The following is a 26717-nucleotide window of genomic DNA, read 5'->3' as shown; positions in this document are numbered from 1 at the left end:
TGCCTGCCTTTACACGCACATGAACTTTAATGGCAAACCTATTGGGTTTGCCATCAAATATGTGAAAAGTGTGGGGTACATTTGTATTCAGCCCGCCTGAGTCAATACTTTGTAGAAACACCTTTCGCTGCAATTACAGCTGCAAGTCTTTTTGGGGATGTCTCTACCAGCTTTGCACATCTAGAGAGTGACATTTTTGCCCATTCTTCTTTGCAAAATAGCTCAAGCTCTGTCAGATTGGATGGAAAGCATCTGCGAACAGCAATTTTCAAGTCTTGCCACAGATTCTCAATTGGATTTAGGTCTGGACTTTGACTGGGCCATTCAAACACATGAATATGCTTTGATTTAAACCATCTCATTGTAGCTCTGGCTGTATGGTTAGGGTCATTGTCCTCCCGGAAGGGGAACCTCCGTCCCAGTCTCAAGTCTTTTGCAGCCTCTACTGCCACCTACACGTGATCGGACTGTCGGACAATTCGATCGTGTGTGGGCTCCAGCTGACTTTTTTTCCCAAAAGTCATACGGACCAAGAAATAAAACATGTTTCAAATCTATCTATCTTTAAGTCAGACGGACTAAAAATAGGGAAAACCGTTCATCTGTGTGCTAGTCCGACGGACCAAATAAGACGCAAGGGCAGCTATTGGCTACTGGCTATTGAACTTCCTTGTTTTGTCCCGTTTACATCATCACGTTCAAAATGAACGGACTTTCGAACTGACTTAGTCTGGTCGTGTGTGGCCAAGTCCGTTTAGTTCAGAAAGTCCGTCAGACCTCCGCCGAAAGTACGTCGGGAAGACCGTTGGACCTAGTCCGTCGAAAAGTCCAGTTGTGTGTATGTGGCATAACAGGTTTTCTTCTAAGATTTGCCCTGTGTTTGGTTCCCTCTATCTTCCCATCAACTCTGACCAGTTTCCCTGTCCCTGCTGAAGAAAAGCATCCCCACACCATGATGCTGCCACCCCCATGTATCACAGTGGGGATGGTGTGTTCAGGGTGATGTGCAGTGTTAGTTTTCCGCCACATATAGCGTTTTGCTTTTAGGCCAAAAAAGTTCAATTTTGTTTCAAATTTTCTTTTTATTATTCTTTTTCAAAATTAACCATAATACATACTGGTTCATTTACTACATCATACATAAAAAACTCTCTCAATATATAAAACATTTACTAACATATCCCCATACACTCAAAAAAGAGAAAAAAAAAAAAAAAAAAAAAGGACCCCACCCCTCCTCTCTTCTTAACATCTTTCCATCCCTTCCCCCCCTCCCTATCTATCACCCCTCCCTCTAATATCCCTATTGCCCCCTCCCTTCCTCTCTCTCCCCTCCCCCTCCCCCACCCCACATTATAAGTATTCCTTCATTCCATTAGAGAACCTAAACTCTTCCCATTGTTTCCATACAATTGGTAGTTGATTATTTATATATCCTTCTACTCTTATTTGTTTTTCCATAAAGCATATTTCGTTCATTTCACATATCCATTCTCCTATTGTTGGGCTCGTAGTTTCTTTCCATTTACGTGCTATTATTGTTCTAGCTGCTGTTGTCATATGTTGTATTATCCCCTGTTTCATATTGTGTACTGTATCTGACGTAAGAGAGAATAATGCTATCTTCACATCTGGAGCCAGTCTTTTTCCAGTCACTTTTTGATATATCTCAAAAATCCTTAACCAGAAATTTTTTACTTTCTTACAGCTATACCAAATATGCACCATTGTCCCTTTTTCTATCCCACATCTCCAGCATTTATCTGTATTATCTTTATTAATTATTTTTAGTGCCACTGGACTCCAATACCATCTCATTGTTACTTTATAGTTTCGTTCTTGATGTTTTAATGCCGTTGTGGTTTTGTGTATTATTCCTAGTATTTTTTTCCATTCTTCTTCTACAATTATCTCTCCTAACTCTTCTTCCCACTTTTTTATTCCTATTAAGTCTCTAATATCTCCTGTGGGTAACAGTGATACATATATTTTAGATAGTTTATTTTTATGGTTCTGCTCCTTTAATATTATCTGCTCAAATTTAGTTAACGGTCTATTTATTAAGTTTATATTTGTTTCAATAAATGTTTCTAGTTGGTGATATTGCAACCAGTGTTTTTTATTTCTAATCCAAGATCGCTTAAACTAGGCATATTACCATCCACCAGGATCTGGACCAGTCTTATATTTTCCATCTTATTCCATTTCAAATAGCTAAAACTTTCCATTGCTGGCTTAAATTCCGGGTTAGACATCAATGGGGACAGGGGTCCAGTCCTGGAAGATAGCTTTCCTTTTTTGAGCACCGCATCCCATATTTTTAAAGTAGCTCTCACAAAAATTGGTAGTTCCTTTTTTTTCTCCCTTAGTTCAGGTCTTATCCATGGCAGGAATTTTAACTGTATACCTGCAATATCCTCTTCCAGCATTACCCATTGTTTATTTTTACTATCATGTTGCCAATTTATAATTCTAATCAATGATGCCGCTTGCATATATTTTAAAAAATCAGGTAATGCCAAGCCTCCATTTTCTTTTGTTCTAGTTAATGTTTCTCTTTTTATTCGGGAGGTTTTTTTTGTCCATATAAAACTGTTTATAGCCTTCCTTAAATCTGTCATTATCCTCTTAGATAAAACAATGGGTAGCGTTTGGAATACATATAAAACCTTTGGTAATAATTCCATTTTTACTATATTTATTCTCCCTAACCATGATTGTGTTATTCTTTCATATTTTTGCAGTTGTTTTATTACTTTACGTATAATCACATTATGATTGAGTTCTTGTATCTGCTTCAGATCCTTCGGAATCATAATGCCCAAATATTTAATCATCTCTTTCTGCCACTTAAACGGAAAATCTTTTTGTAACAGTAATTGCATTTTATCTTCTAAAGTAATATTCATCATTTCAGATTTTTCGTAATTTACCTTGAAGTTACTTAATTCCCCAAATTTATCAAGTTCTTTTATTATATTAGGGATTGTTATAATAGGATTTGATATATAAAGTAATAGATCATCAGCGTATACTGCCAGTTTATACTCCTTATCTCTAATTTTAATCCCTTGTATATCTTTATTTTCCCTTATTGCATTAATTAGATGTTCCATTACTATTATATATAATAAAGGAGATAGGGGGCATCCTTGACGGGTCCCATTTGATACCTTTATAAACTCTGAAAGCATCCCGTTTATTCTTACTTTGGCTCTTGAGTTGGCATATAGTGCCATAATTCTGCCTAACATCCTAGGGCCCAGTCCTATCTGTAATAATGCCTCTTCTAAGAACCGCCATCCCACCCTATCAAAAGCCTTCTCAGCATCTATAGTTAATAAGCAGGCTGGGATGGCGGCTCTCTGAACATACTCCATAAGCGTGCATGTCTTTATTATATTATCCCTGGTTTCTCGCCCTTTTATAAACCCTGTTTGATCTAACTTTATATGTTCTGGCATTCTTGGGGTTAATCTATTAGAAATAATTTTTGAATATAATCTAATATCGATATTTGTTAATGAGATAGGGCGGAAGTTTTTACTTAATGTATGATCTTTTTCTGGTTTCGGAATAAGTATAATGTGAGCTTCTGTACTCTGTGGTGCAAAAGTTTGCGTTTTAGTTATTGAGTTATAAGTTTTTTCAAGTAAGGGTATAATTAGATTTTGAGTCAAAGTTCAATTTTGGTCCCATCTGACCAGAGCACCTTCTTCCACATGTTTGCTGTGCCCCCCGCATGACTTCTCGCAAACTGCAAACAGGACTTCTTATGTTCTTGTCACTCTTCCATAAAGGCCAGATTTGTGGAGTGCATGACTGGTTGTCCTGTGGACAGATTCGCCCAGCTGAGCTGTGGATCTCTGAAGCTCCTCCAGAGTTACCATGGACCTCTTGGTTGGTTCACTGATGAATGCTCTCCTTGCCCGGCCTGTCAGTTTAGGTGGATGGCCATGTCTTGGTACATTTGCAGTTGTGTCATACTCTTTCCATTTTCAGATGATGGATTGAACAGAGCGCCGTGACATGTTCAAAGCTTGGGATATTTTTTTATAACCTAACCCTGCTTCTAACCCTGCTTATAACCTAACCCTGCTTCTCCACAACTTTATCCCTGACATGTCTGGTGTGTTCTTTGGCCCACATAATGCTGTTTGTTCACTAAGGCTCTCACAAACCTCTGAGGGCTTCATAGAACAGTTGTATTTATGCTGAGATTAAATTACACACAGGTGGACTATATTTACTAATGAGATGACTTCTGAAGGCAATTGGCTCCACTATATTTTAGTTAGGGGTATCAGAGTAAAGGGGGCTGAATACAAATACACGCCACACTTTTCACATATTTATTTGTAAAAAAAAATTGAAAACAATTTATCATTTTCCTTCCACTTCACAATTATGTGCCACTTTGTGTTGGTCTATCACATAAAACCCCAGTAAAATACATTTATGTTTTTAGGTGTAACATGACAAAATGTGGAGAGTTTCAAGGGGTATGAATACTTTTTCAAGGCACTGTATAATAGTATACCATCTGTTTATATTTCTCAAGGTGCTGTTTTCAAAAAAGAAAATTCACGTTTTGTCTAAAACACCTCATGGAAGAACTGGCTGCACTCAAAGTGCACATAGGAATACTCTGTGGGAGCTGTGGGGGGATTCCTACGCCATTAGAATAGCTTGTCTAAAAAAGTGACCATGAAAAAATTGTCTTCTATTGACTTCAAGGAGGAGGAGGGGCCCAACATAGAGTAGTCCGCTGCACAGATCTTTCCCCTGGTAGTGGGATCAGATACCTGGATTTCACAGGGGAGGAATCCAATTGGCGGAAGTTCCATTTCTGGATGGAACTCCCCTTTAAAAAAGAAGAGCTCTCTCTTATTGTATGTTGTTTTTTTTCTATCTTTATTTTACAATGTTACATAGTTGCATCCAATTCAGCTGTTCAGCTTGAGTTTGAGTGTGTGTGTTTATGTCACTACCACTTTCCATATCACTGCACATTGCACTCACTACGAAGCACATCTAAAAGCTTTCTGATATTATCTACACTCCACATTTACGCCACCAACCGTGGAAGGGAGTTCCACATCCTTACCACTCTAAGGCCCCATTCACGCCTGAACGTAGCGTTTTCAGGCAGAAAATCCGCGATTTTGCTGTGTTTTTACAGCGATTTTGTGCCGTTTTTTAACCGCGTTTTGACGCGATTTTGTCCAGGGCAAAAAGACACCAATGTAAAAAGAAGAAAAATGCCAAAATCTGCCCGATTTGAGCGACAAAAAAGGGTCCAGAACTTGTTTGAGCTTCAGGCGTTCGGCTTCAGGCGACATGGAGTGGAGATGTGAACCATCTCCATTGAGAATAATAGATTTTTTTCCCCTCCAGCGTTTTGTAGCTTCAGGCTTCAAGCTACAAAACGCTCAGGTGTGAATGGGGCCTAAATGTAAAGCACCCCTAATGCTTTAAGATTTGTGTGTTCTTTAGAGACCCTAGATTAACTAGTTTGGCTTTTTGGACATAGAGTGAACTGTTAGCCCTTGTACACACGGTCGGAGATTCCGACGGAATGTGTCCGATCGGACCGTTTTGTCGGATATTCCAACTGTGTGTGGTCTACATCGGACTGTTTCCGTCGGAGTATCCGATGGACCAAGTTTTCCAACTTGTTGGTAAAATTTTCCGACAAAATGCTTCGATCGGACATACTCCGATCATGTGTAGAGAATTCCGATCGGACAAAGTGCCACGCATGCTCAGATCAAATTCCTACACCAAAGCTATTGGCTACTAGCGTGAACGTAGTCCCGTCGTAACGAAATAACGTCATCACGTCGGATTTTCCAACAACTTTGTCCGACCATGTGTATGCAACAGTTTCGGACAAAATCTGTCGGACAAAATCCGACGGACAAAATCCGACGGATTTGGTTGTCGGAATCTCCGATCGTGTGTACAAGGGCTAATGCAGAAGGTGATAGCTGCAATAGCATCCATCATCCAGTGTCGGTTTTACTCAGCCGACTCACTGTTTCATATGAAACTAATGTAATGGCTGTATAGCTGCTAACCAATTATTTCATAGTGTGGACAGTGCAGTGTGTCCCCCACCTGCTGCCACCCCACATGGTTCCTGGGCTCTCCCCCTCTTCCCGGGACCACATCCACTGGCTTCAGGATGGAGAGCGGGTGGATAACGAGGCACATGCATGCCTCAATCTCCTCTGTACTGAATGAAACTGGAAGCCATGATGATTTTGTCACTTCCGCTTTCAGATCTTCTATCCCCTGGCCGGTGAAGCTAGAAGAACATCTAACAGAGCAGATCTGTGCTCGGTTTCTTTTTATTATTTTTTTTAAATCTATTTGTGTTATTTGTAAAATTCCACCTTCTTCATAAGTATGTAGATAATATTAAATAATAATAATAAATACATTTTGTTTTTAGGTTCCGGTATCTCGATGCTCCGCACCCTGTTTACCCGGCAGCAGAAAAAAATTTGGATCTTCAATTCACAAATGCTGCTATGAGTGCGTCGCATGTCCAGAGGGAGAGATATCCAACTCATCTGGTAGAGTTCATAGTTGAAATAGGCAGAATTTGTAGCTGTTATGGGATTTGAAATGTGTTCTATGTTTTTTCTTTAACCCCTTCGTACCTAAGGGTAAAACAAATCCTACAGGGGTTGTAAAGGCAGAAGGTTCTTTATCTTAATGGTCCAGTGGTGCTTTCATGGCATCATTCATTTGTCAGTAGTAGGGATGAGCTTCGTGTTCGAGTCGAACATACGTTCGACTCAAACATCGGCTGTTCGCCCGTTCGGCGAATACCGAACGTTATGGGCCGTTCGCGCCAAATTCGTGTGGCGCTCACGGCCCACAATGCACTGCGCAGTGCATTCCTGGCTCATGATTGGCCAAGCATGCACTGTGACCCCGCATGCTTGGCCAATCACAGCGCTGGCAGCGAGGAGAGCCATGATTGGCCACAGGCAGGATGCCTGTGGCCAATCATAGCTCAGGCTGTGTAGTGCACGCCCCACACTATATAAGGCCGCCAGCGCGGAGGCCTTGTGTAGTGTGTTGGCGTCTGTAGGAGTTAGTGGGTGTTCTGTGTACCTTTAACACAGTATACACCGTTCATTATCGGCCGATTTTGCGTTCTTGCTCTTCTGTAGTGCAGTATACACCATTATATCCACCTATATAGCTAGCTATCTTGCTCTTTTTAAATAGAGCTTGCAGTCAGTTGTAGGAGATTGTGCGTGCTGTCTGCGTGCCCTGACCGCAGAATACACCGCTATATCCACCTATATAGCTAGCTATCTTGCTCTTTTTAAATAGAGCTTGCAGTCAGTTGTAGGAGATTGTGAGTGCTGTCTGCATGCCCTGACCGCAGAATACACCGTTATATCCACCTACATAGCTCTTTTCTAATTGAGCCATCTGCCATCTGCAGGAGTGGGTGTTGTGTGTGCCTCCGGCACAATATACACTACCCAATTGCTGGTTTTCCCATCTCCCTTCAGGCCATTACCATGTCTGGAAGGCCAGCAAGGAGAAGCAGACAGGCGCGAGCCGATAAAAGATGGCAAGCAGGCTCTGTGTCTAGAGACAACATTGCTGGTCGTGGACGCGGTGCATCGTCATCATCAGCACGTGGCCATGGGACACGCTTGTCCTTCTTTTCGGCAGCTGGACATGTTGAGCCGCAACATGCCGAAGACTTGGTAGAGTGGATGACCAAGCCCTCTTCATCCTCCTCATCCTCTCTCACCCAGGCTCAGGGTACTAGCAAAGCAGCTGCCAACGCATCGTCTTCCCTCCTCTCAATGTCATCATCAGTGGCTCCTTCCCTAGACCCACCACGTCCTCCTGAGGAGTCTCCTGAACTCTTTGAGCACAGTGTTGGGTACATGCTCCAGGAGGATGCCCAGTGTTTTGTAGGCTCTGATGATGATACTCAGCTAGAGGAAGGCAGTAGTGTGAGCACAGAGAGAGGGGATGCTCAAGAAGGACAGCAATCTGGCAGTCATGTTCCACAAGCTGCAGCATACTGCCAGGTTTGCTCCAGCGATGAAGAGGGGGGGTGATGGGGACACTGACTCCACGTGGGTGCCTGGTAGGAGAGAGGAGGAGCAGGCACATGTCCAACGAGGCAGGATGCCCTCCGGGGGCCAGCTTAGGGGCAGCACACAGACTGAATCACACAGCAGAGCTCCGCCTGTGCAGGGCGCTGCCTCTGCACGTTATTCTAAAAGTTCTTTGGTGTGGGCCTTTTTTGAGACGAGTGCATCAGATCGCACCTCTGCTATTTGCAACATATGTCTCAAGCGTATCTCGCGTGGCCAAAACATCAGCCACTTGAGCACCACATGCTTGACCAGACATATGTTGACCTGCCATGCAGCTCGTTGGCAAGCGTACCTCAAAGACCCACACCAAAGAACAAAGCGGACCTCTCCTTGCTCCTCATCAGCTGGGATCTCCAACCCCACTAGACCTTCAGTCCTCTCTGAAACCTGCTCTGAGAGCAATGAAGGTGTAGAATTAGGTGTGTCACAGCCAAGTGCTTCCGGGCACTCTGCTAGCAGTACACCCACGTCCCATTATAGCAGGCAAATGTCCCTGCCCCCGCTGCTGGACCACCGAAAGAAGTTAACTTCCAGCCATCCACATGCCCAGCGGTTGAATGCTAGCTTGGCTAAATTGCTAGCACTTCAACTGCTGCCTTTTCAGTTGGTAGACTCGGCCCCCCTCCGTGAGTTTGTACAATGTGCGGTTCCTCAGTGGCAGGTCCCCAAACGCCACCTTTTCTCACGGAAGGCGATTCCGGCTCTCTACCGGCATGTGGAAGGCAATGTCCTTGCCTCGCTGGACAGGGCGGTCAGCGGTAAGGTGCATATTACCACTGACTCATGATCCAGCAGGCATGGACAGGGACGTTACCTGTCTTTCACGGCCCATTGGGTCACTCTTCTGGCAGCTGGGAAAGATGCAGGACAAGGTGCAGTAGTGTTGTAGAGGTTGTTCCGCCACCACGCCTCCAAAATGCTACTACTGGTTGTGACACACCTCTCTCCTCCACCCCCTCCTCTTCTTCCTCCATGGCCTCTTCCAGTGCTCTGTCCTCAGAACCAGCGGTGCTCTGTAGGCGTTCAAGGGGCTACGCAAGTACGCAGGCAAAACGATGCCATGCCGTGCTTGCGCTGGTTTGTTTGGGGGACAGGAGCCACACTGGGGCAGATGTTTTGTCAGCTCTGCAGGGGCAGGCCGAGAGGTGATTGACGCCATGCCAGCTTAAGCCAGGAATGGTGGTTTGCGACAATGGCACCAACCTCCTCTCCGCCCTCCGACAGGGACAACTGACCCATGGGCCCTGTGTGGCTCACGTCCTTAACCTGGTGGTGCAGCGGTTCTTGGGCAGGTACCCAGGCTTACAGGATGTCCTGAAGCAGGCCAGGAAAGTCTGTGTGCATTTCCGCCGATCATTTAATGCCTGTGCTCGGCTGGCTGAGCTCCAAAAGGAGTTGAACCTGCCCAAGAACCGCCTTATATGTGACATGCCCACCAGGTGGAACTCAAGGTTGGCCATGCTGCAGCGGCTGCACACGCAGCAGAGGGCCATCAACTAGTACCTGTGCGACTACGGCATCAGGACAGGGTCAGGGGAGCTCGGTTTTTTCTCACCACGCCAGTGGGGCATGATCAGGGATGCATGCACTGTCCTGTCACCGTTTGAGGAGGCCACTAGGATGGTGAGCAGTGACAGTGCATGCATCAGTGACATTGTACCTCTTGTCCACCTCTTGGAGCATACGCTGCGTGGAATAATGGACAGGGCACTTGAGGCAGAACAGAGGCAGGAAGAGGAGGACTTCCTTGCCTCTCAAGGCCCCCTTAATCCAGACGGTGTTCCTGCTGTGCCACCCATCACACAGGAAGAGGATGAGGAGGAGGAGGAGGAGGATGATTGTGTCAGCATGGAGGTGGAGGCTGGCACTCAGCATCAGCAGCAGCAGCAGTCTTGTAGGGATGATTTAAAGTCCCAAGAAACTCGTGGACTTGTACGTGGCTGGGAGGAGGTAGCTGCGGATCATGTTGTCCTTAGTGATCCAGAGGCCACCGGACCGAATGCCTCAGCTAACCTACGCTGCATGGCCTCCCTGATCCTGCAAAGCCTGCGGAAGGATCCTCGTATTCTTCGGATCAAGGAGAGGGACCATTACTGGCTGGCCACTCTCCTTGATCCACGGTACAAGGGTAAGGTTGCTGACCTTATCTTGCTGTTGCAGAGGGAGCAGAGGATGAGACATCTCCGGGAGGCCTTGCAGAAAGGTCTGTGCAACGCGTTCCCAGAGACTGGGAGGTTACAAACTCCTGGTCCTGGACAACGTGTTGCTGAGGCATCGGTCAGAAGGAGCGGTGGAGAAGGTGGCCGTCTGCCCAATGCGTTCAGACAATTTTTTAGTCCGCAGCCCCAAGGTATGATCGGTTCCAGCAACCATCACCAGCGTCTGATTTACATGGTGCAGGAATACCTAGGGGCAAGGTCAGACTTGGACACCTTCCCCACCGAAAATCCTCTGGCTTACTGGGTCTTGAGGATGGATAACTGGCCAGAGCTTGCACAGTATGCAATTGAGCTACTGGCCTGTCCTGCATCCAGCGTTCTTTCGGAACGCACCTTCAGTGCTGCTGGCGGCTTTGTTACCGATCACAGGGTGCGCCTGTCCACCGACTCAGTTGATCGACTGACCTTCATCAAGATGAATCAGTCTTGGATCACCCACAGCTACCAAGCACCTGAAGCTGATGTAACAGAATATTTTTTTTTTGAAATATCACATCCCTTCAAGACTGCCTATGCTGATGCTGAGTGACTGTCCTGTTATGTTGATTGTCTATCCTCTTCCTCCTCCGCTGATATGTTGGAAGAACATTTTTGGTTCTGGGTGATGCCACCAGCCCAATTTTTCAGCCCCTGTTTAACAGGGGCGTTTAATTACAATTTTTGATGCAATGCTTTGCAGCCGGGCTCATTCCTGCACCACAACTAGAGTATATGGGAGAGGTTGCAGTGTCGTGGCACCAGCACCAGTGCCTAAGGCCCAATTTTTCAGCCCCTGTTTAACAGGGGCGTTTAATTCCAATTTTTGATACAATGCTTTGCAGCCGGGCTCATTCCTGCACTACAACTAGAGTATATGGGAGAGGTTGCAGTGTCGTGGCACCAGCACCAGTGCCTAAGGCCCAATTTTTCAGCCCTTGTTTAACAGGGGCATGTAATTACAATTCTTGATATAATATTTCACAGCAGGGCCCGTTCCTGTGCCCACCGAGAGTAACTGTGAGGACTTATAGTGTTGTGGCACCAGCACCAAAACCACGAAATGCCCAATTTTTCTACCACTGCTCAACAATGGCATGTAATTACAATTCTTGATATAATCGTTCACAGCAGGGTGCACCAGCGCCCACCAAGAGTCATTTTGAGGGCTTACAATGTTGTGGCAAAACCAACACCTTGTTCCGCCATTTCTGCAGAGCATATAGGGCAGGCCCCTACTTTCAAACATCCAACTTACAAATGTCTCCTACTTGCAAACGGAAGAAGACAACAGGAAGTGAGATGAAAAAAGACGGCCGGCAAAACAAATTATACCGGGGTGATAACCCTTCCCTATGTTTTCCAAAAAGCTTAAAAATAGATTTTTTGACTGGAGCTACACTTTAAAAATGTACCAGTTCAAAATTACAAACAGATTCTACTTAACACAACAAACCTACACAGTCCCTGTCTTGTTTGCACCGCCTGTATACTGCTGTTCTGAGTATATAGGGCCTGGGGGCCACACGTATTTCCTTTTTTTAATATGGGTACGGGGTTCCCCTTAATATCCGTACAAGACCCAAAGGGGCTGGTAATGGGCAGGGGGGGCTACCCATGCCATTTTTCTCAATGATTTTCATCCATATTGCCGGAACCAGATATAACCGCAAGCAGTTTTAAATGGTGTTATTTCCGTTTAATGTCATTTTGTGCAGGGACTGTTCTAAACACGGGAAACACGTGGCACTTCACAGGCATACTATAGACACCCCCCAGGCACGATATTTAAAGGAATATTAAACTTTTTTTTTCACTTTAATCGTCATTAAAATCAGTGCTCCCGCCAAAACGGCCATTTTTAAAAACATTTTAGGCATTGACCCATGTCCCCTGGGGCAGGAGCCAGGTCCCCAAACCCTTTTTAGGACAGTATCTTGCATATTAGCCATTAAAATTAGCACTTTTAATTTCGAACGATGCAACGAGCATGATTGACAATGGATCCACTTTGCTAGACAACACAATTGCGATATAACTGCAAAAACTCTTCATGCCTAGAATGAAATTTAAGGTTGTATCCCACCCAAAAAAAGAAGAAAAGCATAGGGTTCCCCCAAATTTTAAACCAGGACCTTATTCAAGTATCACACAAGAGAAACAATGCTACTACTCATACACAGAAATGTCAGCAGAAATCACAGGTGCTCTATCCACAGTCGCTTGTCTGTAAGATGATCCGCATAACGAGCTGCTGCTCTTGAAAATCTTCATGTCTATTGAAAAACCACAGTGTACAAACGCACATAAAACCAGTTGATGTGTTTCAGCCTACAAGGCCTTAGTCATAACTACCATCTTATTCAAGCATGCAGCTTGACTGGCAAGGATATAGTTATGGATAAATGTGCACATCCCCCTCCTTAACCATACCAGACCACATGTTCCCAACATGGGGAGGGTATCTTGTCAAGAGGGATTCCTCTATGTTAATGAGAACAAGGAACCTCTTCCCCACATCCCTGGCCCAGTGGTTGTGGGGGTCAGTAGGGAGGAACTTACTACAATCTGGGAGGCCCCCAAATACTGCCTCTCCACTTACATGTATGAGACAGGCACTTACTCATGCACAAAAAAAATGAACAATGGATAAACACACTAATGCCGCGTACACACGACCAGACTTTTCGACGGACACGGTCCGGCATACAATCCGCCGAACTTTCAAACAGACGGACTTGGCCACACACAATCACTCCAAAAGTCAGACGGATTTGAACGTGATGATGTAGAATAAGGAAGTTCATAGCCAGTAGCCAATAGGTGCCCTAGCTTAGGTTTTAGTCCGTCAGGCTAGCACACAGATGACCAGATTTTTCCGATAACACAAAAACATTTTTTTCACTCATGGTTAGTGTTTGGCTGAAGCCATTTATTATCAGTCAACTGTGTTTACTCTTTTTAAATCATAATGGCAACAGCAACTACCCAAATTACCCTGATCAAAAGTTTACATACCCTGGTGATTTTGGCCTGATAACATGCACACAAGTTGACACAAAGGGGTTTGAATAGCTATTAAAGGTAACCATCCTCATCTGTGATGTTTGTTTGTAATTAGAGGGGTTGATTTCCTAAAGGCTAATCCATTTGGCACTACAAGTGCTCTGCAAATGCACTTGGCAGTGCAGTCACTGTAGATCTGAGGGGAAGATCTGAAATAAGGGGAAGCTCTGCTGATTTTATCATCCAATCATGTACAAGCAAAAATGTTGTTTTTTATTTTCCTTGCATGTCACTCTCAGATCTGCAGTGATGGCAGTTCCAAGTGAACTTGCAGTGCACTTGTAGTGCAAAGTAAATTTGCCTTTAGGAAATAAACCCCAGTGTGTGTGTGTGTGTGTGTGTGTGTGTATACAAGGTCAATGAGTTTCTGGACTCTTGACAGACCCTTGCATCTTTCATCTAGTGCTGCATTGACGTTTCTGGATTCTGAGTCATGGGGAAAGCAAAAGAATTGTCAAAGGATCTGCAGGAAAAGGTAGTTGAACTGTATAAAACAGGAAAGGGATATAAAAAGATACCCAAGGAATTGAGAATGCCAATCAGCAGTGTTCAAACTCTAATCAAGAAATGGAAAATTAGGTTTCCTGACAGACGCCATGGCAGCCTACGTGTGGGTTTAGTCCCGCCTCCATTACCCTATAGGACGATACTCCCATAAATCTTTGCTCCCTGCCAGAGGCCGTGTTCTTTTTTTGTCCTCCTCCATAGGACCTAACGTGTCTTTTTACCCTGAAGACTTGCATTTTTTTCTGCGATACGGACCGGCCGAGCGACTTGGAGTCGCATATTTCCAATAAGCTCTAGCTACTAGCGGAGTATGGAAAAGGGGCATATGGAAGAGGCGCTGAAGAGGTGTATGCCTGGTCACTGACAGGTGAAGCCGCGTGATTAGTCGTGAGCCTAGCTACTAGCAGGTGACTTTCGCCCCCCCCCCTCCTCCCAGAAGTCCGGCATGTGTGGGGACCTACCTCGGCTGGTGTCCGTCTACAGGAGTGGTGAGCTGTTTGTTTTTTCCATGGCAGCCTTTCTGTGTCAGTTCTGTATGTTTCTTTGCTGTTTTGCAGTGTCTTTTCTTTCCCCATACACTGCACAGCGCTGTATCTGGCTTGCTGGGCGGCTGGTTTCCTTGCGTTACAGCCGCCCAGTTACTTCCTCGTTCGCCGCTCGGTCATTCTGCGCATGCGCGAGACCGGCGCGAGGACGAGGCTTGGTTCGCACATGCGCGTTGCGGGCTTCGCGCATGCGCACTAACATTTTTATGACGAAATTCGTGACGTCATTAAGGCGGCAGTTTTAAAAACAGAAAACAACTTGCAGTGATTCTGGGATACTTGTAAAGCCTGCAGTGCCATTCCTGAGCCCTGGTTTTACAGCATTAGGTATGTGTCTCTGTTAAGGTCAGTTTATCTCTGCCTCCTCAGCTGTTTTCTGTGTTTAATTAAGGCTGTTTTATCTCCAGCCCTGATGGATCCTTTGGATACCTCACCGCCTGCTAGTGGCCAGCCCTCTCGGAGAAGGTACTTGTTTTTTTTGGGTTACCTGCCGGGGGGGGGGACAGTGGAACATTAGGGAATGTTCCACTAACACTGCTGGGGTTTTCCCTTTTTCAGCCCTTCTAGGTCTACTCAGCGACGGAGTTCTCACCGAGGAAGTGATTCGTCTAAATCCCACCGCCGGCATTCCTCTTCCAGATCCAGACGACATGATTCTCCTGCGAGAACCAGTCTCCATAGCTGGGAATCTTCCCGCCCTTCAACAGCCTGCCCAGGTAACGCAGCTGAAGGTTTATGCTGGGGATGCAGGACGCAGGTTCCTGCTGACAAGTCCCTTTGTGATGCCTGTGATGTTAAAGCGACAGGTGAAAGGAGTGACTCTGACCAACAGCTGAAGTCTATGGTGGAAAGATTGGTCAAGGACAGTCTAAAGAAATTTGAAGCCCCCCAGTTGTCTCCCATAGAGTCTCCAAGGTCTCCGGGGAGGGATGCTCAGGCCCAGGACACATGGGATTCCTCGTTGCCTAGCCATCCATCTGCTGTCCTCTCAGAGAGTGAATCTGAGGAGGAAGAGTCTGGTTCGGGTTTTGACTTTGCCCTGCTCCCTCCCTTGGTCAAAGCTATCAAGGAAACACTGAACTGGGAGGAGCCGGTAGTGGCCCCTGCGAAACAAAGAGAGTTTTTTAAGCAGTTAAAGAAGGAGCGTATTAGCTTCCCTTTCCTCTCAGAGTTGGGAGAAGTGATCTCGGATGATTGGAGTAAGGTAGAGAAAAAGAATTCTCTTCTATCTAAAATTCAGAGACTTTTCCCTTCTAAGGTAAGGACGCTCTGGATAGGAGATTTGATTCTGACCTGAAGAGGATCTATCTTACGGCTGACATGGCCTGTAAGCCGGCCCTGGCCTTAGCGGCTCTGTCTAGAGCGATGGAAGTTTGGTCCGATAGTGTTGATGAAACGCTCAGGAATGTTTCTGAAGATCTGGCCAAGAGTTCTCCCATTCAAGAACTAAGACTAGCTTCAGCCTTCTTAGGAGAGGACTCGATCGATATTATCCGACTGGTGGCTCGAGTTATGCTCTCATCTGTAATTGCCAAGCGTGCCCTGTGGCTCCGTCCTTGGCTAGCCGATCCTGCTTCTAAGCAGGTTTGGTGCCGTATTCCTTTTGATGGTTCTTCCCTTTTCAGCAATAAGCTGGATAGTGCTATGACTCGAGCCACTGGGGGTAGGTCGGGATTTCTCCCCCAGGATAGGCGCCTGCAGAATCAAAGGAGATTGTTCCCAGGAAAGCAGGGTCAAGATCGTGCCAGGGAGGCACGCACTTACAGGCCTGGACGGGAATTTTCCAGTTCTTGGAGGTCCAGACAGACATCTCTCAAAAAATCCGCAAAGGGCAGTTCGATGGGGAAAAGGAGCCTACTAAGTCCTTTTGAGATCGTGCCCGTCCAGGTGTTCCGCTTTCGGCACGTCTGGGTGGCTTTGATCCAGGACTTTTGGACCATCAAGACGGTTTCCTCCGGGCACACGTGGTCGTTCAGCAGTGTCCCCAAACTCAAGTGTGTTCCCACATCCTTTCCAGAGTTGGAAGAAAAAAGACAAATTCTTCTAACCTACATAAAATCTTTGTTGGATCAAGGCGCCGCTATTCCTGTTCCAGACGATCAACGCGGCTTGGGAATGTACTCCCCTCTTTTCCTGGTCCAGAAAAAGAACGGTACGTGGAGACCTGTAATAGACTTGGCGCGTCTAAATCGCTTCATAAGAAATTCAAAATGGAAACGCTGTCCACGATTCAACATTCAGGGCAGCCAGGAGACTGGCTTGTCTCAATAGACCTCAAAGACGCCTATTTTCACGTCCCAGTGGCCACAGAGTTCCAACAGTTTATTTGTTTCTCCATTGGCCAGCTTCATTTACAGTTTACCTGCCTTCCTTTTGGTCTGTCAACCTCTCCTCGCACATTCTCGAAGGTCCTTCTAGCAGTCGTAGCATTGTTGAGAGTCATGAAAATCCGGATTCATCATTATCTGGACGATTTGCTTCTTCTTGCTCAGGACAAGGATTGTCTCTCGAAACACAGGGATCAAGTCATCGCAACCCTCAAGGAATTCGGGTGGCTCCTAAATTTAGAGAAAAGCCAGTTAGTTCCTACACAGTCTCTCGTGTTCCTCGGCGCCCTGTTCAATACGGCAAAAGGTACCATCTCTCTGCCCGAGGAGAAGATTGCAGTAGTACGGGACAGGATCCACCTCGCTCTCTCTTCGTCTCGTCTCAGTGCTCTTCATTGCCTAAAGATCATAGGCACCATGGTGTCTACTATACCGATGGTGAAGGGGGCACAGTGGTGGATGCGTCCCTTTCAAATGGGTTTTCTTCGCCAATGGTCGGGAGAAAAGGTCCAGTCCAGCGAGATTACTCAGACCATGAGAGGTTCCCTCCTCTGGTGGCTTCGTCGGGAGAATCTATTGAATTGCCACTCTCTTTTTCCAATCAAATGGATCTCAGTAACGTCAGATGCCAGCAATAAGGGCTGGGGGGCAAATTGTCTATCGGAAGTGGCTCAGGGCATTTGGGGTCTTTCCCTCTCGGGGAATAGTGTCAAATGTGTTAGAACTTCGAGCAGCCTTCCTAGCGCTGTTGGCATTTCCGCGTCTGATAATGGGTGCATCCGTAGTCCTCAGGCTGGACAATACGACTGCGGTCCCATACGTAAGGAAGCAAGGGGGCACCAGAAGTCGGTCTCTGCTGAGGGAAGTGGATCCAATAATGCATTGGGCCCAGAGGAATCTGGCCAACCTAACAGCAGCTTATGTGCCTGGAGTTCTCAGTGTCCAAGCGGACTTTCTATCACGAGTCCACTTGGACAACAATGAGTGGACCCTTCACGAAGATGTGTTTCAGTGGGTTCTATCCCTGGGGATGTCTCCAGAAGTGGATCTCTTCGCCTCCTGTTTCAACAGGAAGCTAACAAGGTTTTATTCAAGGTTCAAGGATCAGCAGGCCTACGGGATAGATGCCCTAACAGAGCAGTGGTGGTTCCACAAGGCATACGCCTTCCCTCCAATTCCAATTATCTTTCAGTTCCTGAAGAGACTCAGATGGGAAGAAGTGGAGGTGTTGGCAAAAATTCCGCATTGGCCCAACAGGCCTTGGTTTCCTCTCCTATCCCTCCTCAGCTTTCGGGACCCAGTTCCTCTTCTGTCCGGAGGGGACCTGCTCTCCCAGGGGTCGATTCTCCATCCATGTCCGGCTCACCTTCAGTTGAGGGTCTGGTTCTTGAGAGGGGAAGGCTGGAAGCACTGGGGTGTCCTTAGGAAGCCATTTCCACCCTCTTAAGTGCAAGGAGAAGAAGTACTAATAAGATGTATGAACGGATCTGGATCAAATTTTTTGTGTCCCCCAGAACCAGTTCCTACGTTTTACCCACAGTTCAAGACGTTTTGGGTTTCCTGCAATCAGGCTTGGGCTTACCCTTATCAGTTAGCTCCCTCCGGGTTCAAGTCTCGGCTATTTCCGCATTTACAGGGGTTCAGTGGGCTAAGCATGCCCTTATCCAGCAGTTCTTCAAAGGCGCAGAAAGATTGAGGCCCCAGAGAAAGCCCAGATTCCCTAAATGGGATCTGCCTCTAGTGCTGGGCTTCTTTTCTCTTCTCAGTAAGGCTGTTTCCATCAGAGAACTCACCTTGAAAACTGCATTCCTGGTGGCGGTCACCTCGGCGAATCGAGTATCAGAGATTCAAGCTCTAGGAGTCAAGGAGCCTTTTCTAACTTTTTTCCGGACAGAGTGGTCCCAGTTCCAAAGTTGGGGTCAAACCCTAAGGTCACTTCGGTTTTTCATGAAAATCAAGAAATCTCTCTACCCTTATTCAGATCCTCGAATTCCTCGGAAATTCATCCTCTTGATGTTGGGCGCTCATTAAAGCTCTATTTGGAAGCTACAGCTCCATTCCGGCAGTCGGATTTCCTGTTCGTTCTGTTCTGTTGGAAGAACAAGGGCACTAGAGCATCAGTCAGGTCAATTGCGGCATGGATAGTTCAAGCGATCCAGTAGGCATACAGAGTAAGGGGCTTGGCTCCTCCTCAGGCGGTGTCGGCGTATTCGACCAGAAGTCTTTCTATCTCGTGGACGGCCTCTCGCCACGTGGCTCCTGACGTGATTTGCAGGGCGGCCTCGTGGTCTTCGATTCACACCTTTATGTCTCATTATTGTGTTGAGCCGGCGGCTCTATCCTCAGTTGACTTTGGAGTCAAAGTTTTGTCGGTTGAAGGTGTCAAATAAATCTTTGTTAAGCAGCCTTTTTGCCCACCCGGGTGTGTTTTGGCGAGTTATTTCCCACACGTAGGCTGCCATGGAGTCTGTCAGGAAAACGGAAAATTTATGTCAAATACTTACCGTAATTTTCCTTTCCTGATGGACTCCATGGCAGCAGGAGTTCCCTCCCAAATGGCTGGAGTAGGATAGTTACCGAACACGGCCTCTGGCAGGGAGCAAAGATTTATGGGAGTATCGTCCTATAGGGTAATGGAGGCGGGACTAAACCCACACGTAGGCTGCCATGGAGTCCATCAGGAAAGGAAAATTACGGTAAGTATTTGACATAAATTTTCCGTTGTTCTGTTCAAACCAAACCACGGTCAGGTAGACCAAATAAAATTTCAGCCACAACTGCCACGAAAATAGTTTGAGATACAAAGAAAACCCACAAATAGCTTCAGGAGAAATACAGGTCTCTGAAGACATGTGGTGTGGCTGTTTCAAGATGCACAATAAGGAGGTGCTTGAAGAAAGATGGGCTGCATGGTCAAGTCGCCAAAAGAAAGCCATTACTATGCAAATGCCACAAAGTATCCCGCTTACAATATGCCAAACAGCACAGAGACAAGCCTCAAACCTTCTGACCCAAATTCATTTGGAGTGATGAGACCAAAATGTAGCTTTTTGGCCACAACCATAAACGCAACATTTGGAGAGGAGTCAACAAGGCCTATGATGAAAGGTACGGAGGTGGATCGCTGATGTTTTGGGGATGAGTGAGCTAAAAAGGCACAGGAAATTTGGTCAAAATTGTTGGCAAGATGAATGCAGTATGTTATCAAAAAATACTGGAGGAACATTTGCATTCAGCAGCCCGGAAGCTGCGCACGGGACGTACGTGGACATTCCAACATGACAATGATCCAAAACTCAAGACCAAGTCGACCTGTCATTGGCTACAGCAAAATAAAGTGAAGGTTCTGGAGCGGCCATCTCAGTCTCCTGACCTCAATATCATTGAGCCACTCTGAGGAGAACTCCAACGTGCAGTTCATGCAAAACAGCCCAAGAATTTACAGGAACTGGAGGCTTTTTGCCAAGAGGAATGGGCAGCCAAATACCACAAAAGACAGTGCATACTATTGGAGACTGAGTATCACCTCCACCCATCGAAATACCAGCTCTATTCTCTTTGTAGTGAAGCTTGAAGGTATCTGAAGTGCCAAGCTAGTGACCCAGCAGGGAAGCGTGGGTGACGCTTGAGGGAGATACCACCGCAAAAGCTTTGAGGAGCTCACCGGATTAGTGAATCAGAGGATCCAGTGAGAGACCAGGAGCTCAAGGGGGCTCAAGAACTACAAGGAGAAGTTGTAGTACAGCTGAGAGAACTGTTACTTTGAGTTAGGAACTGTTTAAGTACTGTTATCATAGGAGACAGCAATCCTGCATGTGCAGAAGTGGCATCTTGCTGGGGCCTTTCCCTGTACGACTGTCCTCCTATTGAAGTCTCGGGTCTGCCAATTGAAATTGCAAATACCGAAGGGTGCCCTGGCCCTAACCCTCTTTCCCTTGCAAAATATAAAAAGGACTGTCCGGGGCGTGGCCTGGACGGAGACCGAGATGGCTGCCTAACTTGGGAGCTCCCGCGTTCCGGGGACGTTTTAGCTGCACATACGGGAGCCTACCACCCTTCCCTGCTATGCACAGATCCACCAGAAGCTTGTCCGTCTCCCGCACCCCTAAGGATCTCCAGACCCCACAAGGGAGGCACATCCCGGAGATTTTCCGGTCTCAGAAACACCAGGCCCGCGTGCTTCTGCAGGCCCAGTCCCCGGCCTCGCCTGACGAACCATCGCCTGCTACCATGCCCGGAGCATCCTTATCTGCCGCCGGAGGGACTCATCCTCCGAGCCTCCTGGATCTGGAGAAGGTAGCTCAGGACATTAAATGCACAGTGACAGCGGCGATTGCAGATCTTAAGGCCGACCTACTTGCGGTGGCCCACCGCATGGACAGCGTGGAACAGACCACACAGACACACGCTGCCGCCATTCGCCAGGTACAGTCTGCTTATGATTCCCAACTTGCCCAAGTTTTTGAGCTTCACAGGCATGTCGAGGACCTCGACAATCGGGGCCGCCGGCACAACATTCGGGTGCGAGGGATCCCCGAAACCGTCGAACCTGACGCCATTCAGCCAACACTATGCGCCATTTTTAACGACCTCATGGAGCGGCCGGCGGACTCCCCCATAGACATGGAGAGGGCTCACCGTGCCCTCCGCCCTCCACCCAGAGACTCTGAGCCCCCCAGAGGCATAATTTGTTTCCTTGTGAATTTCCCCCTCAAGGAAGAAATACTCCGCAAAGCACGTATGAGAGGTCGTATACTGTTTAATGGAGCTGAGGTGAAGCTGTTTCAGGACCTTTCGCAGATTACCCTCCAGAACAGGAAGGCATTGCGACCATTATTGGAAACCCTGCGCACCAGGAACATCCAATATCGTTGGAGGTTCCCCTTTGGCCTATCCGCCTCCGCCAGGGGGCGCTCGGCTCTCCTCCGTACGCCTGAAGACCTTCCGGCCTTTTGTGCTCAACTTGATCTCCCCTTTGTTGAACTTCCGGACTGGTATTCCATCTTCTTCCCAGCTGAACCTTGGAGGCCGGTGACGCTCAACCCTTCACCGAAAGCGGTTCGTCAGCGATCCCGTCATCGTAGGCCTGGACCGGTGTCGCCGAATGCCCGCCCGTTACGCCGCGACATGCGTCAGCGCAGCCCCTCTCCTCCGTTGATGAGAGGGGAAGATTTGGTGGAATGAGGAACTTTGTTGCCGCCGAAGATCTGCCGTCCGTGAGTACCACACCAGCCTCTCCACCCCCCCTCCCTCGGGACCTGTCTTGCTTCTCCCTCTATCCCCTTTTCCGTTTTCACTGATGGCCCGGGTCGTTTGTTTTACCCACAGGATCCCCTCATTCTCCGAACATGTGCCTATCCTCGGAGTTGTCCTCCAGCCCCCCCGAACGACTCTACCCGCATGGATCACCGTCTAGTTACTTCGTCCGCTACCTGCCACTACTGTTGACTCGTTCTGAGCCTTCGTCTCGATCCTTTGGAAACATGAGGGGAGACTGGATTGATCTATGGCTTGAATGACGTTGGGGACGCCGTTCCCCTCGTATAGTGCACAGTGGAGATTTCACCTGCATTGAGTTTGTCGTGCCTCCACCTCATCCCCACGCTCGGCTTCTGGCCATAGACTTAATGCACACCGTTCCTGCGATGGATTCGTTCGCTACTTTATGCCGCTCGCTCCCCTTCCGAGATCCTGTGACACAAAGCTTCCCACGCCTCCTGAGGAACTGAAACGTGCGCTTTCCTACTCACTAGCTACTGGCTGTCCTCTGGTCTTTTCGTTTTCCCCCATAATCGTACCTGGAAGCCTGTGGACCCTGAACGCCTCCATCTGCTTGGCTCTCTCCGGAGAATATCTCTAATGGATATGTACTGGTCTACACCTCACCCTCTAGATGGGACTACTGCACCGTGGGGGGGGGGTTGTTGGGGTTTTTTTTTTTTTTTTTTTTTTTTTTTATTACATCCCTTTGAACTGGCTGGTACACGGACTTCCTTCTCCTTGGCTGACTTCCGGCTCTCCTTTTTTGTTTTCAATTTGTAAGGCGATCTAGGTTGTTTGACTGTTAACTGAAATCTCTTTCATGTTTTGTTTGCGAGTACTGCATGATATTGTGTTCAAAGTTTGTTCCTGCTGTTTCCATACATGATCCTCCCTCAGGATCCCCCCTTTCCTTGGTAGGCTCCCCACTACGCTTGGGCCCACCTTGCAGTAGGTGGAGTCCCCCTCACCTCCACTCTCACCCCCGGGACGCGGCCATCCTGCGGTCCCCGCCTGTTTTACAGTCCCCACACAGCGGTCTCTTTGAAGATTAGGCTGACATACCGGAATCCCCCCTCCACCCCTTTCGGTGGGTAGCTGGTCTAACCCTACCTCTGGTTATCCCCCCTCCGGATCCCCACCCTTGTCTCCTTTTTCTCTCCTCTTCCCGCTTCTTTTCCGGCTCTTCCTTTCTTTTTCTCCCCTCCTTGTCTTTTCTTCTGTCCCTTCCCTGCCCTCTCTCTTGATCTCACCTTCTCAACCCCCTCCCTTCCCTTTCTCTTTCCTCCCCTTCTTGCCCTTCTCATCCGCTTTCTCCTAGGGGTGTAGCCCCCCTTCTATCCTTCTCCCGTTTAGATCCCTACTCCTACTGATCCCGGGTGTGGGTCCTGCTTCCGTTTGCCTCTGATGATGCAGCCCTCTCCCCCGATTAGTGGCCCTTTGCAGCTGAAATGTGTATCCCTTAATGTGAAGGGTCTAAACTTACCGGAAAAGAGGTCCCAGGTGCTCTCATCTTTAACCAAATTCAAAGCTCACTTTATTTTTCTGCAGGAGACGCACTTCCGTTCCGATGCCATTCCGAAACTGTCAAACCACGTATACCGGTCTGCCTTCCATGCCACCAATCCTGTTGCGAAATCAAAGGGCGTTTCTGTCCTTATCTCCAAGCATGCCAATTTCCATTTGACTGACTCCCTGGTGGACCCTGAGGGCAGGTACGTCTTTCTCAAAGGTACTTACGCATCCACGCCGATCACGTTGGCCAATATCTATTGCCCCAACGAGCACCAGGTCACCTTTTTCCGCAAAACTTGTGCCCTTCTGTCCTCCTTCCAGAACGGAATGCTCCTTATGGCGGGTGACTTTAATGTGCCCCTAAACCCTCTCCTAGATACGTTCACCGGAACCTCATCGTTGCCCTATAAGGCCCTACGCCAGATCAAAGCCCAACTGCAAGCCCTGTCTCTCCACGATGCGTGGCGCACCCTCTATCCCTCGACCAAAGACTACACTTACTTCTCGGCCCCCCATCAAAAATATTCCAGAATTGACTTTTTCTTCCTGTCCCAGGCCGACCTCCCCCTCCTGCACCATTCCTCCATTGAACCCATGTTCCTCTCTGACCACCACCCTATCACGCTCACATTATCTTTCCCCGAATCTTGCCCTAAGACAAAAATCTGGCGTTTTAACCCGTCCACTGTTAAGGACTCCCTCGCCCTGGAACGCATCCGCACACGTCTGCGGCTGTACTTTCAGGAGAACTCAGGTTCAGTAGTCTCCCCGATCTCCCTCTGGGAGGCGCACAAATGCGTGATCAGAGGAGAGCTGTTGGCCTTGTCCTCGCAGGCCAAAAAACTTCACCAGGAACGTGTATCTTCCCTTATGCAACGGTTGAAATTGCTGGAACTTGCCCACAAACAATCTCAGGCCCAATCCACCCTTCAGGACCTGATCCAAACTCGCACTCTAATCGCGGAGGAGTTGGGCAGACGCGCTAAGAGGCGATACATCCTTGGCCAACAAATCTTTTATGAACATGGCAACAAATGTGGCCGTCTCTTGGCGCGCTTTGTCCAATCCGCCAAACTGTCCCCCACTGTACATAACCTACGGTCCTCTAAGGGCCCCCTATTGACTAAGAATGCTGATATCGCAAAGGAATTTGAAACCTTCTACACCAAACTTTACAACCTCAGACCGCCCCGACAGTCCCAGACTGCGCGTGACACACACAATGCCCTCATTACGGAATTTCTTTCCCTCCATGGCCCTAAATCTATCCCCCCCCAGTGTGTACAATCTCTAGAGGCGCAGTTTTCGCCCCTCGAGCTGGATGTTGCCCTTAAACAAATGAAAGTTGGTAAAAGCCCGGGTCCTGATGGGTTTTCCCTTCAGTACTATAAGACTTTCCAAGATGTCCTTTCCCCTAAACTACTCCACACGTTTGACGCCCTAGCTGATCCGTCTGCGCAACCAGGTGAGATGTTGAGAACTCACATCTCGGTAATACCGAAGGAAGGCAAAGACCCCCTTCTACCGTCTAGCTATAGGCCAATCTCGCTACTAAACGTAGACATAAAAATCTATGCGAAGATTCTTGCCAACAGACTGCTGCCCCTGATTCCTGACCTCATCCCTAACGACCAGGTGGGTTTTGTCCCGGGTAGGGAAGCCCGGGACGGCACCACCCGTGCTTTAAATCTACACCACTGGCTCACCTCGTCCAAAACCCAAGGCTTTCTGCTCTCCCTTGATGCCGAGAAGGCGTTCGATAGAGTGGCCTGGGACTACATGCGAGCAGTCCTGGTAACCATGGGACTGGGGGACCGCATGCTCGCTTCTATCATGGCACTGTATTCCGCCCCCACTGCGGCGGTGAGAGTAAATGGCCACCTATCGAACGCCTTTCCCATCACCAATGGCACTCGCCAAGGCTGCCCCCTCTCCCCCCTAATTTATATCCTTACTTTGGAACCCCTCTTAAACAAACTCAGGGCAAACCCTGATGTCAAGGGGGTGGCGGTGGGGGGCAGGGAATATAAGGTCTCCGCGTTTGCTGATGACGTTTTGCTCTCCCTGACGTCCCCGCGTACCTCCCTGCCCTCTCTACTCCAAGACCTTGAGGCCTTTGGGAGAATCTCCAACCTCAAAATTAATTATACCAAATCCCAGGCGTTGAATGTCACCCTGCCCCCTTCCGAAGTAACCCATTGTCAGGACTCCTTTCCCTTTAAATGGGAACGGACCGCGATCTCCTACCTAGGTATTAAACTCCCGCATCATCTTCCGGAACTTTACTCCCTCAACTTCCATGCTACTTTGATCCAAACCCAAAATTACCTTAAAGATTGGCAGCATTTAAACGTGTCATGGTTTGGCCGGGCGGCCTTGCTTAAAATGATTGTACTACCTCGCTTTCTTTACCTATTCCAAACCATCCTTATAGCCCTGCCCCATTCCTTTTTCTCTTCTTATCGGCGGGTGTGCTCTACCTTCTTATGGAGAGGTTCGCCCCCGAGGATCAAGTATGCCCATCTCACGTTGCCCAAATCAAAAGGTGGTATTGCCCTCCCGGACCTTTATAAATATTATGTAGCCTGCCATCTCACTAGAATCGCAGACTGGAACATTCACTCCCGCGATAAACTTTGGGTTCTCTTGGAAAATGCCTTTTCCCCTGTACCTATCCACCTTCTTCCCTGGTTGCTCCAGTCACAATGGCCCCCGGCGCTTGCCATGCACCCATTTATCCACACCTCCCTGTTACTTTTCAAGAAACTCCCAGTTGGCTTAGATTTTGCTCCGACCCCGGGCCCCTTGACCACGCTGCGAGGCAATCCGGATTTCCCCCCTGGCAATTCACCCACGTTTCTTCAGTGGGAATGGCCTTTCGAGGACGTTCTGGCCTCCCACTTCTACCTAGGGGGTAGGATTGCCTCCCATGCCACTCTCGAGAGCCTCTCCAAGTCCTCCTCCTTTTCATTCTGGACCTATCGACAAATTCGTCACTTTCTTTCCACCCGAGATGCGCCTAATTGCTGGACGAGACGACTCATCCCCTTCGAGGACTTGTGCAATCGTAAGACACCTCAGAAGCATCTCATCTCCCTCCTGTATGCTCTCATTTCGGACCCGGGTGTCCTGGCCCTCTCCCCATCACAATCTTCCTGG

General features: G+C 47.8%; 1 protein-coding gene across 1 annotated transcript in view; it reads left to right on the top strand.

The window, feature by feature from the left end:
* LOC143975928 (uncharacterized) overlaps positions 1-26717 on the top strand; it is a 92327-nt gene that overhangs the window by 59750 nt on the left and 5860 nt on the right. Inside the window, exon 7 of the mRNA XM_077478461.1 lies at positions 6458-6581. Within this exon, the coding sequence (XP_077334587.1) occupies positions 6458-6581 (124 nt within the window). The remainder of the gene's footprint in view (positions 1-6457; positions 6582-26717) is intronic.

This window comes from Lithobates pipiens, unplaced genomic scaffold (genome assembly GCF_037356315.1).
Source record: "Lithobates pipiens isolate NorthernLeopardFrog02 unplaced genomic scaffold, aLitPip1_a1.2 Scaffold_13, whole genome shotgun sequence".
NCBI lineage: Eukaryota > Metazoa > Chordata > Amphibia > Anura > Ranidae > Lithobates > Lithobates pipiens.
Note: the sequence above shows the minus strand (reverse complement) of the source record. Positions and strands in the feature narration are given on the sequence as shown.